The sequence below is a fragment of the Acinonyx jubatus genome, chromosome D3, assembly GCF_027475565.1.
Source record: "Acinonyx jubatus isolate Ajub_Pintada_27869175 chromosome D3, VMU_Ajub_asm_v1.0, whole genome shotgun sequence".
Classification (NCBI taxonomy): Eukaryota; Metazoa; Chordata; class Mammalia; order Carnivora; family Felidae; genus Acinonyx; species Acinonyx jubatus.
This window is the reverse complement of record NC_069392.1, coordinates 14,444,257-14,460,034: the sequence shown is the minus strand read 5'-3', so window position 1 is coordinate 14,460,034 and position 15,778 is coordinate 14,444,257. Positions and strand designations below refer to the sequence as shown.

At 47.8% G+C, this 15,778-nt stretch overlaps 1 protein-coding gene across 2 annotated transcripts in view; it reads left to right on the top strand.

The window, feature by feature from the left end:
• The first annotated feature begins 222 nt into the window (after window positions 1-222).
• The window catches only part of WSB2 (WD repeat and SOCS box containing 2), a 22,834-nt gene continuing 7,278 nt past the window's right edge, over window positions 223-15,778 (top strand). The window contains exons 1-4 of one of the 2 annotated variants that reach the window (XM_027043816.2): window positions 223-375; window positions 6,252-6,420; window positions 13,035-13,279; window positions 13,459-13,590. In XM_027043816.2, the coding sequence (XP_026899617.1) occupies window positions 363-375; window positions 6,252-6,420; window positions 13,035-13,279; window positions 13,459-13,590 (559 nt within the window). In that variant the 5' untranslated portion in view covers window positions 223-362. Of the gene's footprint in view, window positions 376-6,217; window positions 6,421-13,034; window positions 13,280-13,458; window positions 13,591-15,778 lie in introns of those variants that run through there. The other variant, XM_015068577.3, reaches the window with a different exon arrangement.

The window sequence follows — 15,778 nt, the reverse complement described above, 5'->3', positions numbered from 1 at the left end:
CCACCTCGCTTTCCTCTCAGCCGCGTAACCCTCCCCTCTGTTTTATCTTGCACCCTGGTTTCCTTTAGGTCCCCCTTCGGTTTTATCTTGCCCCCACTCCACAGTTTTCCCCCAGGCCCCGCCTCCCGTCGCCCCGCCCCCCGCGCGTCCCCGCCCGCGCCCGCCGCCATGTGACGGGAAGCAGCTGATGGCCTCTCCGGGCGGCGGCGGCGGCGGGCGCGGCGGCGGCGGCGGCGGCGGCGGCGGGGCCGGGGCCGGGGCCGGGGCCGGGGCCGGGGCGGGCGGCGTGGGGGCGGTATGAGGGCCGGCGGCCCGGGGGGCTGAGGCGCCCGCCGCCTGCCGCGGGGCCGCACGCGTCCTCCATGGAGGCCGGAGGTGAGCGGGATTGGGGTGCGCGGCTTCCCGCCGGGCGGGGCCGGGGCCGTTCTCCCCGGGGGCGGGCGGGGGCGCGGGCTCGGCCGTGGGAGGGGCGCGGCGGGGGGCGCGGGGCCTGGGCGGTCCGCGCGGGCAGGCGGCTGGGGGCGCGCCCGTCTTCCAGCTTTGTTTCACTTTCGCTGTCAGCGGCCGCCACCCGGTCTCCCGCCCGCCGCCGAAGCGACCCGAGGAGCACGGGCCATTGCGTGCCGGGGATCCCCGTTCCCCAGGACAGAGGCCCGACGCCTACGCCCAGGGAGAACGCGGGGGTTCGCCAGGCCCTGGGGGGGGGTTGATACCCAGGGGGGGTGGGTGCCCAGGTGCCAGGTGACGCAGGTCTGGATGGGAGTCCGCTCTGCCCCTTACTACGAGCAGTGTGCTCTTGGACGGACCGCATAACTCGAGTCTGTTTTGTATCTGCAAAATGGGGTAATAATAGCACGTGCCCCAGCGGGTGGTTGGGAGCTTCCCAAACTTGCATAGTCATAAGAATGGGGTCTGGGGTCCCTATTAAGAAAATTTATTGCGAGCCTCTCCCGGTGGAGACTGATTGGTAGAGGTGGGGTGGGGCTGGGGATGTTGATCCTTGCTGGCGTGTTTAATAGGGCAAGTGTAGGAAATACTGATGGGTGAGGTTCATGCTTCTACCCTTGTTAACAGCTGTCATCAGAAGACGGTGTGGAAGTCTGAGAATATCAGATACACTTGGAGAGTCAGTCCAAATGAACATGTAATCTCGGAGTGCTTGTTATGTGTGCTTGTTACGCGAAGGCAAAACCTCCAGGTTATCCCTCCATCTCCTCCCTTCCACCCACCTTGCCTTTAAACCCCACCTGTACAGAAATTTGGGGTGGGCTTGGGGTTTATTCTGGGACTTCCAACTCTTGAATATATACCCCCGTGCTTAAAGGCAGTGTCTTTAGAGAAAATTCTCAGAAGGGGTCAAGGCCTAGGGTTCAGAATTTGTTCCAGAACCTCTTGGTATTCTTCCAGTGAAGTTCACACTTCTTGGTCTGGAGAATTCTGATTGTTGATGTTTGTGTTTCCCAGGCTTGTTTGATGGAGCCAGGGATTGTGGGTGGGTAGGTTCAAATCAGGGTATTCCCTGGGGTGGTGTAACTTTTTTTAATTTGGGAAATGACATTTCTTTGTTTGCCGCAGTCAGGCATTCAGTAAAAGGTGTAGAGGCAGCTCTCTCTGCCTTCCCATCCAGATAAGGGCTTTCTTTTCAGTGAGTGTGTTACCACTTTTTAAATGGCCCCTACTGTTTGTCTGAATCTTATGTGAATCTTTTTATAGCTTCCGCTGTTGTTTCCATTGACTCCTTATACTTAAAACTGAAAGCGATCTGTAGTTAGTCTCCCTTTTTAGCTGGAATCTGTTTCCAGTTCTGAGTTTTTCCTGATGATTGACGACTGTGTTTTGGGGTGTGGGCAGAGCTGTTGAGAGCTGCCAAGTTACTGTTAAAAAAAAAAAAAAAGGCCAGAGAGTTTTATGTTCTTTTGAAACTGAATAAAGCCCATTGTAATGGGATTACAATGGACAACAGTAGATATCTTCAGAGCAGTGGTTAGAATTCACTTATTCTTTCGACAAATATTTATTGAGTATCTACTGTGTGCCAGGCATTCTCTAGGCCAGCCCTGACCGATAGAAATATAATGCCACATCTGTAATTTAGAATGTTCTAGTAGCTGCGTGAAAAAAAAGTGAAACCAATTTTAAAATTGTATGTGTCAATCCAGCATATCTAAAATATATCATGTCAACATGATTATTGATTTAGTTTAGGTTTTTTTTTTTTTTTTTTGGTACTAAGTTCAAAATCTGGTGTATGTTATATACTTAACAGCCCATCTTAATTCGGACTTGGCATATTTCAGATGGTCAGTGGTCAACTGTGGCTAGTAGTTACTGTATTGGACAGTACGGCTCAATAGTGAGCAGATAGGCAAGTTTGGGGTGTGGGTGGGGAAGAGAGAGGCAGTGAATACATGAAAACAAGTAAACAATCAAGAAAAGATGAGTGAGTGGTGCCCATAAAATTAAATGGGGTGAACGGAAAGAGACTGACCGATAGTAAGACCAGGAAGGTCTCAGAATGTGACATTGACACTGAGCCCCTGAATGGTAGGATGCAGCAAGCAAAGATCTGGGGCCTGCCAGGCTTTTTCCAGGCCCAGGGAACAGCTAATGTCAAGATCGCAAGGCTGGACAAACCAGCAAGCTTCCCGCTGGCTGGAGTCCTAGCTTTCTTGTCTGTGCTCAGGTGAATCTCCTTGCACAGAAGCAGCCCATAATAAGCATCTTTCCATTCAGTCTGTTTGTCCAAGTACATCCCAATGATGGGATGTACAAAAACCCTGATCCGTGGGCCTTTTCACTAAGAAGGGCCACGGCAGGTGCAATCCCGGATGAGAGCTGGATCCTCTCGGCTCTGTTTTTTGTTTTTGTGGGGGTCTTTTTGTTTTGTTTTGCTTTTTAAGTTCTCCACTAATTATGGCTTTTTCCCCCCAGCAGCCAAGTTTAGTTTGGGTTCAGACTCCCCTTCAGAATTTCTTTAACTCTAGAAACGAAGAGATAGGAGTCAGTGAGTTCTTTTCTTCTTTTGGCTCCTGGATTCCTGAGCCTGAAATAGCAGGAGATTAAATCTCCATATCACAGAAATAGAGTGTGAAATCTGGGTATGGCTCATGTTTAAGAAGCATTTCGTATGAAATGTTTGGCATAAGCGTCATAATACTTTAAGGGGCTTCATTTTGTTTATATTTAAAGAGGTATACCACATATATTTTTTTCAGCAAATACTGACTGCCTGCTCTCTGCCAGGAACTCCGCTACGCACTGAAGAGAAAGATACAAGGTCCCTTTTAGCATGGAGTTGGTGTCCTGGTTGAGGGGAGACAGATACTCCTCATCGTGGTGATTGTGCTATAAAGAACGCGATGTTGAGGAGTTGTGAAGGAGATTGACTTGGGGCAGAGAAGAGCACTCTAAGGAGTTGTTATTTGAGCCAAGACTGAATGAAGAGAAGGGCCAGTCATGGAAGGGCATTCCAGGCGAAGAGACCAGCTGGTGCAAAGGCCCTGAGTTCGGAACTAATTGGGCACTGTGAAGGGGTGAGTGAAGGCTGGAGTCAGGGGCAGGGAGAGGAGAGTCATAAGCCCAGGTGGGGTTGAAGGCAAGGGGCCAGGTTATGTAGGACTTTAAGGGCACAGTAAGGAGTTTGAATTTTTAAGAGTGGCTAAAACTGATCACTCTAGGAAGTGAGGAGAATGGATGGCGGGGGCCAGAGTGGAAGCTAGGAGAGCAGTTGGAAGACTGCTCGGAGAGAGGTGATGTTGATGAAATGGTTTGCATAGATTAGAATAGTAGCCATGGAGATAGAGAAGTTAGGTTTGCCAAGTGTTTTGGAAACAGCCCTGATAAAACTAGTTAATGGATTTGGTTTGGGAAGGAAAGAAAAGGAGTCAAGGGGGACCCCTTTTTATATCGTGCAAAGCCTCCACAGTGCAGGTTGTGGGAGAAGTGACCCAAGTGTGAATATTATCAGGGTGGGATAGAGACGTTTCCGTCTAACAGGAAAGAATGTGCCTCCGCATCAGTCGATGACATCCAAGTTGCTCCACCTTCGCTCTCCCGACGTTTTAAGCGAGATAGTCCTTAGTTGTGGGGCTGTCTTGTGCACCGTAGGATGCTTGGCAGCCTCCGCAGCTTCTGTTCATTAGATACCAGTAGCACCACCCCCAATCATGACAGCCAAAATGTCTCCAGACAGCGCCACGTGTCCCCAGGGGGCAAAATCCGTCGAGAACCACTGGATTACGGGAAGGAAGCATTGACAGAGATTAGGGCCAGGCCACCACAAGAAAATATCCAGGAATAACGAGAATGAAGACAACACCACAGGGGGTGGCTGGGTAACATTGAGAGACTGGTTTTGGATTTAAAATATAAAGTAACTTCTTACCATGCAGATAGTCCCATCCAAGGGAATATGCTCCCGTAGACCAGTACTTGTGTAGATGAAAAGATCTCACGTACAGATTTCTAGGAGGAATTACCTATACAAATAACAGTTTAGACAGACCCAATGTATTAAAACCTAGATTTATACATAGAACCTCAGGAAATGACTATTCTCTTTGCAAAGGAAACTTCTTAAATTTTCTTTAAATAGCAAAGCCACCAAAGGCTTGATATGATTAAAATGCTATTTAAAGAGAGAATCTTCAGCAGCACATTTATTTTATAACACAAGATCATACCCACATCTATAATGCATATACCAGGAGATATTCTATGTATACAGACATGCATCTCTCTATGTATACGTTTACCACCCGTTTCATTGAACACAAGATACCAAGGTTCATATGTATCACTGAGAAAAAATGCTGCCTATTTAGCTATAAAAATTCACCGTTTGTAGGATATATCCTGATTTCAGTGGTCATATATGTGAAAAGACCTATAAAGATGTCTCCTAAAATATATGAAATAGGGGCGGTTTAAATCAGTATCTATCTGGTAACAGGTATAAAAAGGGTCAAGGTCTTGAAACTAGTGAAGTGGAACATAGACATCAGGAAATGACCTCATTCGGAGTGGAAGCCAGTTTTTATATTAGTGTATATCATAATCATAATTAGTAGTCAGAAAATCAATTCTGAATGCCTTTAGCTTACGAGCTTCCATTGAGAACCTTCCTCTGGAGTAGAGGCTTGAACTAGGAAATGCCCTTCAGGTGGAGGAAGAAACACCAGCGCAGCATGTGCTGTTCACAAGGCACTGTGCTGGGGCCCTGAGAGAAATGAAAATGAACTTCTTTTGGTGTTTGAACAAGGGTGCTTAAATCCTGGTGGAGGGTGGACCAGAAGGAAATTAGTAAACTATAGGAGAGAATGAAGTCGGCAGGGTGGGACTCACTTCCTCTTTAGTAGAGATCATAGAGATAGGGATGTGTGCTAGGGATTCTCAGAAGCTCAGGTGTGCATACCAGTGAGCTGTGTGGGGCCTGGCCAGGTGAGACTCGTGTGGCCAGAGGTCATGGAAAGGAGGCGGGGCCGGTGGTCTGGGGTTCAAGGCCCAGGCTCCACTGCTGTTCTGTGTACACAGGTGGGAGCCTGGAATGTGTTTGAGAGAAATGTCCTGATGTGATGTGTGTTTCAGCTTTAGCTGAGTTCCCTGGGGCGGGGAGGAAAATCAGGAGAGTCTTGTAAAAGATCTGGGCAAGATGGGATGAAGGTTTAAAACCAGAACAGACTGGAGATGGAAATGGAAGGCCAGATCAAGAGGTCTGAGCGGCAGGAAGCTGGACAAGCGCTGAACATTTTAGCCTCTGCGATGGGGAGGATGCTGGTGAATGAGAGGGAACCTTCTCGTGTCGGATATTCCTTCTTTCACCTGCTTCCCAGTGGCAGGTTCTTTTAAGGAGACTTTAAATAAATACATTTGAAGGCCTCCTGATCTGCACTGTCTAGCTAGCGTGGTCCAGCCTGGTCCATCTCTCCTCTTTCTTCCTCTTCGAGCATTCATAGGAAAACGAGGCCTCCATTCACTGGGTTCACTGGCACAAAGGTTACTGTGAGTCACGGTTAACCAGCGGTGGCCAGTGCCAGAACTGAGTAACCGCACTGGAATGTGGCCTGTGGCTACTGCTGTTGCCACAGGTCATTTAAATGACAACTCCCTCCCGGAATCCAGAATATCACCCATTGCCTTGGGGAGACCGCGGCTTTCCTGGGTCTGAGTCAGCGGGACGGTCCGGAGCCCGGCTCCCCACTTTCCTGGGGAAGTGAGGGTGTTTGTCTGAAGCATGCTGTCTCCCGTCTCAGAGGAACCGCTGCTGCTGGCTGAGCTCAAGCCCGGGCGTCCCCACCAGTTCGATTGGAAGTCGAGCTGCGAAACCTGGAGCGTGGCCTTCTCCCCAGATGGTTCGTGGTTCGCGTGGTCTCAAGGACACTGCATCGTCAAGCTGATCCCCTGGCCGCTGGAGGAGCACTTGTAAGTTCTGTCGTACCCAGACCCAGAGGAGCGAAGGAGTCCTCACGGTGGGGAACTTGAGAGTGCTTTCCCAGATGACTCCCTACCCTTTGTGGGTCTCCCTGCCCAGGAGCAGGAGAGAGGGAGTGGCTGAAAACCAGGAATTGATCACTGGGGTTTCTGGAGCCCCCTCACGTTTGGTATGTGTGAAAATCAATCCAGTGGAGATGATGTTATCCATACTGTCATTTTTTAACAGCTTTAGTGAGCTGTAATTTACCCAGCATACAATCTGCCCATCTAAAGAGTACAGTTCAGTGGCTTCCAGTAGATTGACGGAGTTGTGCAACCATCACCACTATCAATCTCAAAACCACTGTCCTTGCCCCAGAGAGAGAGCCCACATCCCTTAGTTGTCGTCCTCCAGTCTCACTCTGTTCTCCAGCCCCGAGCAGCCGCTAATCCACTTTCTGTCTTTACACGTTTGCTTCTCCTGGACATCTCACATAAATTGAATTGTACACCGTGTAGTCTTTTCTGACTGCTTTCTCGCATTTAGGATCTTGTTTTCAGTTATCCGTGTTACAGCACGTATCCGTACTTCCTTTCCTTTTATTGCCAGATAAATGGCATAAAGATAAATGCCACATTTATTGCCAGATAAATGGCATAATGTGGAGACGGCACATTTTGTGTATAATCTGTCCATTGGTAGACACTTAGGTGGCTTTCGCTTTCTGGCTATTAGGAATGATGCTGCTGTGAACATTTATGTGTAGGTTTTGGCGTGGACGTATCTTTCAGTGTTTCGCTGCATGAGAAACAGTCAGACTGTTGAGCAGGGGGGCTGTAGCATTCTGCAGTCCCACCAGCAATGTGTTATTTCCCCATCCTCACCAACACTTGTTGTCTGTCTTTCTGATTGTGGCATAGCCGTCCTGGCGGGGCAGGAAGTGGCAACTCATTGTTTGGATTTGCAGTTCCCGATGGCTTCTGACGCCACGCACCTTTACTTATGCTTTTTTTTTTTTTTTTCCTTATGCTTCTTGATCCATCGCAAATCTTCTTTGGAGAAATGTCCATACACATTCTTTGCCCATTTTGCTTTGAGATGTTTGTTTATTTTTGAGAGAGTGCAAGTGGGGGAGGGGCAGACAAAGGGGGACAGAGAATCTGAAGCAGGCTTTGTGCCGACAGCAGTGAGCCCGATGTGGGGCTCGAACTCATGACTCTGGGATCATGACTTGAGCTGAAGTCTGTTGCTCAAGCGAGTGAGCCACCCAGGTGCCCCTGCCCATTTTTAAATTGGGTGTTTGGTTTTTTTCCTGATGTTAACTAGTTTCTTTCTGTGGGGTTGGACAGGTCCCAGCATCCGAATGCTGTGAGCGCCTGGTCAAAGGGCCCAGCATCTGCATTTTCTCATTTGTGGCAGGGCAGTTCCATGTCTGCCTTTATTTATTCAGCCAGTATTGTTGGAAATCTTTTTTGGCCTCACACCGAGCCAGGGTCTGAGAATCCTGAAAGAAACCCAGCAAGGCCCCTGCCCTTGAGGGTCTCATTTGTTTTGTATAAGGCGTTTCTTCACATCACGCATTTGATTTAACGTTTAATGTTTCCTAAGTGGAGTCTGAAGCTCCTTGCCTTGATGACAGGCACCGCCGAAGAGAACTCGCTGAGATGGTCCTCTGCACGCTGCTGGGTTTGAGGGATGTCCATTTGGCTGTTTGACAGGATGCATCAAGGACCTTAAAACTGTTCTCCAGCTACCAGGGATCTGGGATATGGGGTCATCTATTTTTATTTACATACGCTGATTTTTGTCACGGAGTTGGTTCTGTAGTAGTGACAAAACAGAAATCCCTTAAAATCCAGTGATGAGAGGATGGTACAGGAACTTACGGCATTGCTATAGGGTATTTTTTGCAGCCATGAGAGATTTTCTTGCTTTAATCATGATATTCGGTTTCTTCTGTGTAGTCAGTTTCATGAGAATGCCAAAGCCATTCTTTTTTCTTATTGAGCTCCTACTGTAAATGTAAGAGACTCCACTGTATATCCAGTCTGGTACGAATTTAGTCAGAAAAAGAATTTTTAAAAAAAACATAAAAATGGAAACTTTTTCCAAAAATCACTCCTATCCAAACATCTACATTACCACAGGTAAATATATCCTTCTAGTATGAACTTAGGAAAACGGAAATCGGAGTATTAATCCTTCTTGTGTCTCTGTTCTTTAAATATAATGAGAGAAATGTTATTATTTAGTATGTTAAATGAGAAGTTACTTGTTTTAGGGAAAAATCACACATTGTGAAGAATAGTAACTTATGATAATGCTTAATAATATAAGGAAGGTTTACTGAAAAAAGTAAGCTATAAAACCATATATGTAATATGGTCCCAAATTTGTCTTTAAAAAATGTGGGGGTGCCTGGGTGGCTCAGTCGGTTAAGCGGCCAACTTCGGCTCAGGTCGTGATCTCGCAGTTTGTGAGTTCGAGCCCCGTGTCGGGCTCTGTGCTGACAGCTCAGAGCCGGAGCCTGCTTTGGATTCCGTGTCTCCCTCTCCCTCTCTCTGTCCCTCCCCCCACTCACACTCTGTCTCTCTCTGTCAAAAATGAATAAACGTTAAAGAAAAAAAAATTTTTTAATGTATGTACATACACGTAAATAAACACTGATCTGAAATGTTTACTCTGGTTAGAGTGGTGTTAGGATTATAGGTAATTTTTATTTTATTTGTCTCCCTTCCAAATTTTTCCCATAGTTCTCTATTATTTTTATAATTTAAAATAATTGATATTCTTAAAGTCCTTTAAAAGGGGAACTCTGAGGTCTTTATATTCTTGTTTGGATTGTTACACATTAAAAAAAATTAATAGCACCTTTGGTATTGAGCAAATAATCGATACTAACCAGAGAATTGTATTTTAATAATTTTAGAAATAAAGTTTTTAGAAGCTTAAATTGCAGTGAAGTTAAATTCCCCCTATGACCCTCCCTTGCCGCTAGCCATCCCCTCCCTATGCATGCACCACCTCCACCCCCCCCACCCCCCCCCCATGTAACTCAAGGGAGTTGATTCAGTGGCAAACTCCAAAGTCCAGGGGATCTGTTGAGTAGTAGGCTTGGATACCCAAGACTTAAGTTCTAGTTCTGCCCCAGATTTTGTGACCCCATGATAGAGGTCTTAGTATCTCTTTCTAATTTTTTTTTTTAACATTTTATTTTTTTATTTAAAAAAAAATTTTTTTTTAACGTTTATTTATTTTTGAGACAGAGAGAGACAGAGCATGAACGGGGGAGGGTCAGAGAGAGGGAGACACAGAATCTGAAACAGGCTCCAGGCTCTGAGCTGTCAGCACAGAGCCCGACGCGGGGCTCGAACTCACCGACTGCGAGATCATGACCTGAGCCGAAGTCGGCCGCTTAACCAACTGAGCCACCCAGGTACCCCAACATTTTATTTATTATTAAGAGACAGAGCATGAGCATCGGAGAGGCAGAGAGAGGAAGAGACACAGAATCTGAAGCAGGCTCCAGGCTCTGAGCTGTCAGCACAGAGCCTGATGCGGGGCTCGAACTCACAAACTGCACAATCATGACCTGGGCCAAAGTCGGTCGCCCAACTGACTAAGCCACCCAGGCACCCCGAGTGTCCAACTCTTAATTTCAGCTCAGGTCATGAGCCAAGGGTTGTAGGATATTGCCCCGTGTCGATCTCAGTGCTGACCATGGAGCCTGCTTAAGATTCCCTCCCTCTCTCTTTCCCCCTCCCTCCTTCTGCCACTCACCCATGTGCATGTGCTCTCTTAAAAAAATTTTTTTTTGAATGATAAAGCTCTAAGCCAGGCCCGGTTTAGGACTTTTTAGCTCTGTTTCCTGTCTCCCCCATCCCTGAGGGTACTTCCTCCTTGTTCCTGACTTTAGCCTCTGCCCATACCCAGGATTAAGCCCCCTTTTATTTACTCAGCAATTCATTCTTCTATCCTGGCCTTTTTCTCTTGTACCTCTCAAAATCTGACATATGCCGTATGTGTGCGTGTGTGTATGTATGTGTGTATACATACACATGCACACACACATATATACACACATACATGTGTATATACATAATTTTTTTTTCATTCTCTCTCAACTAAAATGTCAGGTCCTTGAGGGCATGGTTCCCTGCTGTTCCCACGGGACTCCAGAACAGGTCTGGCAGATGAATGGTCTCTCCCTGTCTTCAGCTCTCCTCCTCCATTCTTCTCAAACACAGGTCTGATTAGGTCCCGTAGCTGCTTACACAATTCCAGTGGGTCCTCATGGTAGTGGGATGAGAGTCAAACAATGCGGCCAGGCACTGACAGGGATGCACAGGAGAGTGCTTGCTCTCCACTGTGCGGCCCACCTCTCAGCACCACTGTGTTCCTTCCTGTTCTCCACAGAAGGCCCTGTCCCAAGCTCCTTTACCTGGAAAATCTATCCTCATTCTTTTTTTAATGTAAAAAAAATTTTTTTAACGTTTTATTTATTATTGAGAGACAGAGACAGAGCATGAGCATGGGAGAGGGAGAGAGAGGAGGAGACACAGAATCCGAAGCAAGCTCCAGGCTCCGAGCTGTTAGCACAAAGCCTGAGGTGGGGTTCGAACACACAAACTGCGATATCATGACCTGAGCCAAGTCAGACGCTTAACCAACTGAGCCATCCAAGCGCCCCAGTATCTCTTTCTAGAGAAAGTACATTTAAAAAAAAAGAGAGAGAAAGTAAATTTATGATACTTAAATGAATTAATCTGTAGATATGCCTTGGGGCGCCTGGGTGACTCAGTCAGTTAAGTGTCCGACTTCGGCTCAGGTTATGATCTCATGGTCCTGAGTTTGAGCCCTGGATCCGCTTTGGATTTTATGTCTCCCTCTCTCTCTGACCCTCCCCTGTTCACACTCTGTTTTCCTCTCTCTCAAAAAATAAACATTTTTTTAAAAATGTGCAGATATGCCTTAATTCCTTTGGAATAAAATAGCTACTACAGATTATTCCTTAATTCAAAGGCAAAAATTAGGATTCTGTAAAAAAATAAAACAAATGGAACTTCGGAGGTTCCCGGGTGTCCTATAAAGCTTTTTCTGCGTCTTGCCTTTTCTGTGCTTCTTCCCTGGATGGCAGACTCAGGCTCCTGTGCCTGGGCCAGGCAGGTCTACAAAGCGTGTGGGTTGAGCAGGGTCAGTCGAAAAGACATTATCACATTCAGATGTTTGTCAGGACGACAGGTTTTCAAACTGCATTGGCCATTGAGACCTGGGGTCAGCAGACGTTTACTGTGAAGGCGCGGATGTTAAATATTTTTGGCTTTGGGGGCCATACGGACTCTGTCGAGACCACTCAGCTCTGCCGTTAACAGCGGAAAGCAGCCATTGATGCTATGTGAAGGAATGAATGTGGTGGTTTCCGATAAAACTTCGTCTCTGAAAGCAGATTGCTGGCCTGGACAGTTTGCCAACCTCTGATTTCAACTAATAGAGTTTTAGAGCTGGAGGAGCCTATGTTTGCCTCAATTCCATCTCCTCCCTTCTAATTTTACAGGTGAGCTTAGTGAAAATTTTGTAATAGATTTCAACCACACACTTGGCAAAAATATGATTTGCTTACAGCTCTGGGGGAACAAATCTAATACATAAAGACGTCCTGTTATGTATACGCTGAGTATGGGATTTTTCATGGAATGGAGTTCCAGCTTCCTCATCTCCATTTCCCCCAGTTTGGTATGCCCGGAGTATGGTCAGGGCCACCCAGAAAGGTAGGACTTAACACTTGCACTGATAAAGTATACTGCAGATGGGAAACTTTGATGTTGGGGGCTGAACCCCCAGGGCTGTCCAACTTCTCAAGCCCGTGAGGTGGTGTCTACTGGGGGGAATGGTGGGTGGGGCCTGCATCTTCTGTGACTCATCTGGGCCTGTGTTTTACCGTCAAGTAGAAGGTAAAAGCAGGGGGTCCGGCCACGGGATCTTTGAGGTCAGTGCAGTTCTGCACAATTCGGTGGGCTCTTTCTCTCTTTGATCACCTCACTGGTCGGTTCCTGTGCTGGACATACCGTCAGAGAGGTAAGCGAAAGAGCCTCACTGATTGGTTGGAACACAAAGCGAGTGAAGGTGGAAATCAGCGTGTACCAAGCAAACCGTGTTGGTCGAAGAGGGTTTATTTTCCCGCTCCTTGGGGCTTTCTAAGCTCGAGATAAAGGGGCTCATCAGGCAGGGGAGCAGCAGATGGGTATTCAAGTTCTAAGATCTGTCCTAGTTCCAAAGCTATGGCATGCCTTCTTCCTCATGGGAAACACTGAGTGCATCTTTCCTTCCATGCACCAAACCCGAGAGAACTTTCTGAGGAAGCATATGGCTCCCTGGGGCTTCTGTGATCTAGTTATCCCACAAGGCGGGTCACCCCGTTGCAGGGTTATCACAAATGGGATGAACCAAGGCTAATGACGTCTCTGTTACATGGATTCTAAAAAGAAATGAAAAGTCATGCCAGAATTCACGGAAGGCCAATTTGTTTCTAGAACTTTAATGTCTCAGATACCCTAAAATGAGAAGTTGGTTGGTTGCCTTGGTGACAATTTTAGACTCATGAAGGGATCTCTGCTTCCTCCAGCATCCCTAAAGGGTTTGAAGCCAAAAGCCGGAGCAGCAAAAATGACACAAAAGGGCGAGGCAGCCCAAAGGAGAAGACTCTGGACTGTGGGCAGATTGTCTGGGGTTTGGCCTTCAGCCCGTGGCCTTCTCCACCCAGCAGGAAGCTCTGGGCACGCCACCATCCCCAGGTGCCAGACATCTCTTGCCTGATCCTCGCTACAGGACTCAATGATGGGCAGATCAAGATTTGGGAGGTGCAGACAGGTAGGTCATTTCTGCCTGCGACAGGGGGCAGGGTCTGCCCAGACAGGGTCCGGGTGTGCATGTTCTCATCAGGGATCACAGGGGCCGCCAGGCCCCCAGCCGGCTGAGGGGTGTGGCTGTGACCAGCAGACCGGGGCCTCCTCTTTCCCACTGACTGACTACTCCTGCTCCCACGCCAGGGCTCCTGCTTTTGAATCTTTCCGGCCACCAAGATGTTGTGAGAGATCTAAGCTTCACGCCCAGCGGCAGTTTGATTTTGGTGTCAGCATCTCGGGATAAGACTCTTCGCATCTGGGACCTGAACAAACATGGTATGGAGGTGATGGCACCACCGAGCGGCTCCACAGATAACCATATTTGCTCCTTTCTCCACGTGACCCATGTCACCTTTATCTAGAACAGTGTTTCTCAACCAGTTTTCCTAAGGGGTCTTTTAAGACATTTTTTCCTAACCTTCCTCATCCCCATGAAATACTAGTATTGAGAATATACCATTTACTTAGGCACTGAGTGCGTACCTGTGCACATAAAAAAAGTAAGACTCCACCCCTATTGAAAATACATGATAGAGCATAGGTTTTCTCAACCATGGCATCGTTGACATTTTGGGCACAGTAATTCTTTCGTTTTTGTTTTTTTTTTTAATGTTTATTTCTGAGAGAGAGAGAGAGAGAGAGCACAAGCAGGAGAGGGGCAGAGAGGAAGAGAGAGAGGGAGACACAGAATCCAAAGCAGGCTGCAGGCTCCAGGCTCTGAGCTGTCAGCACAGAGCCTGACTTAGGGCTTGAACCCATGAACTGCGAGATCATGACCTGAGCCTAAGTTGGACGCTTAACTGACTTAGCCACCCAGGCGCCCCTGTGCATGATAATTCTTTGTTCCAGGCCGTCCTGTGCATTCTGGGAGTTGAGCAGCACCCCTGACCCCTACCCATTAGATACCAGGTGCACCTTTTCTTGTTCTGACAACCAAAATGTCTCCAGACACCACGCCCTGTCCATGTGAAGGGCAGAGTCTCCCCAGGTTAGGAACCACAGATCTAGAAGTCCTCCGTGTAGGATACTTCCTGTCAGAAATCATGTTTCTCTGTGAAGCAGAATCTTTGCCTAGAAGAAATCTCTTAGACTTGAGAGGGTCAACTTTTGTGGAATTTTGCTGTGAGCAGAACCGCATACAGAGGTGGCCCAGCAAAGAATTCCATACATCTCCAGTATTGAGCTTTAACTGGAAAGGTGACATAGGGAAGGGGAATTTATCTCCAGGCCACTTCTTCCCCACATGGGCAGGGACTCGGGGGCTGGAGGGAGGAAATGGCGATGTGGACAGTTGATGAAGAGGGCGTTCATCCCTGATAACGCAGAGGGACCGGTATTCCTGCCTCAGCCGTGACGGGGCCAGCTCCCCACAACCATGAGCTACTCCTGCCCTCTTAGAAACAAGCCTGCTGGGGGCGCCTCGGTGGCTTAGTCGGTTGAGCGTCCGACTTCAGCTCAGATCATGATCTCGCAGTCTGTGAGTTCGAGCCCCGCGGAGCTTGTTTCAGATTCTGTGTCTCCCTCTCTCTCTGCCCCTCCCCTGCTCATGCTCTGTTTCTCTCTCTCTGTCAAAAATAAATAAAAACATTAAAGAAAAGAAACGAGCCCACTGACTTGTCAAACAGCCAAGGAGGTGCTTGTGGTGTCCTTATCCAGGGGCATCTGGTCACCAAGAGAACTCTGGCAGTTTCTGCCCTTGGCTGTGGAACGTGAAGTCATAAGATAGGTCTGCTGCCTGGGAAGGCTCCTCCAAGTTGGCGCCATTTTTAGTGCATCCTGAGGCAGCTTGTTGCCACCATGTAAGGAAGGTTCTTGAAGCGACTTGAAAGTCTTTCGGTGGTTAGGGGCTCCTGGGTGGCTTTGTGGGTTGAGCATCCGACTTCGGCTCAGGTCATGATCTCGCAGTTTGTGAGTTCGAGCCCCGCCTCGGGCTCTGTGCTCAGAGCCTGGAGCCTGCTTCGGATTCTGTGTCTCCCTCTCTTTCTCTGCCCCTCCCCTGCTCACATTCTGTCTCTCTCTCTCAAAAATAAAAAAAAATTAGAAAAAGAATTTCTTTTAAATAATAAAACCTTTCAGTGGTTGGAAGGCAGGACTAGCTGAAGGGGACTGGGAGCAGGCCAGTGCACTAGGGCATTCCCAGGAGGGGAGGGGATGAAGTCGTGTTCCCAGGTCTGGGCCTGGCCCTACCCTTATGCCTGAATTTGTTCAACACTCACAGCCACCCTGGGGATAGGTGCTGCTCTGATATGACAGCTGAAGAAACCATGACTTACCTAAAAAAAAAAAATTGTATGGACCCACATACATATATGTAAACTCTTCAATGCATGACTCTATGTGTTCATGTAAACTTTTTTTCCCCCTTTTCCCCCTTTCAAACCCAAGTTCGTCTTGGTACCTCCTCCTACCCCGTCTCTTTCCCTGTCTCATCCTCCCCTCCCATTGCATCCTTCCCTGTATTCCC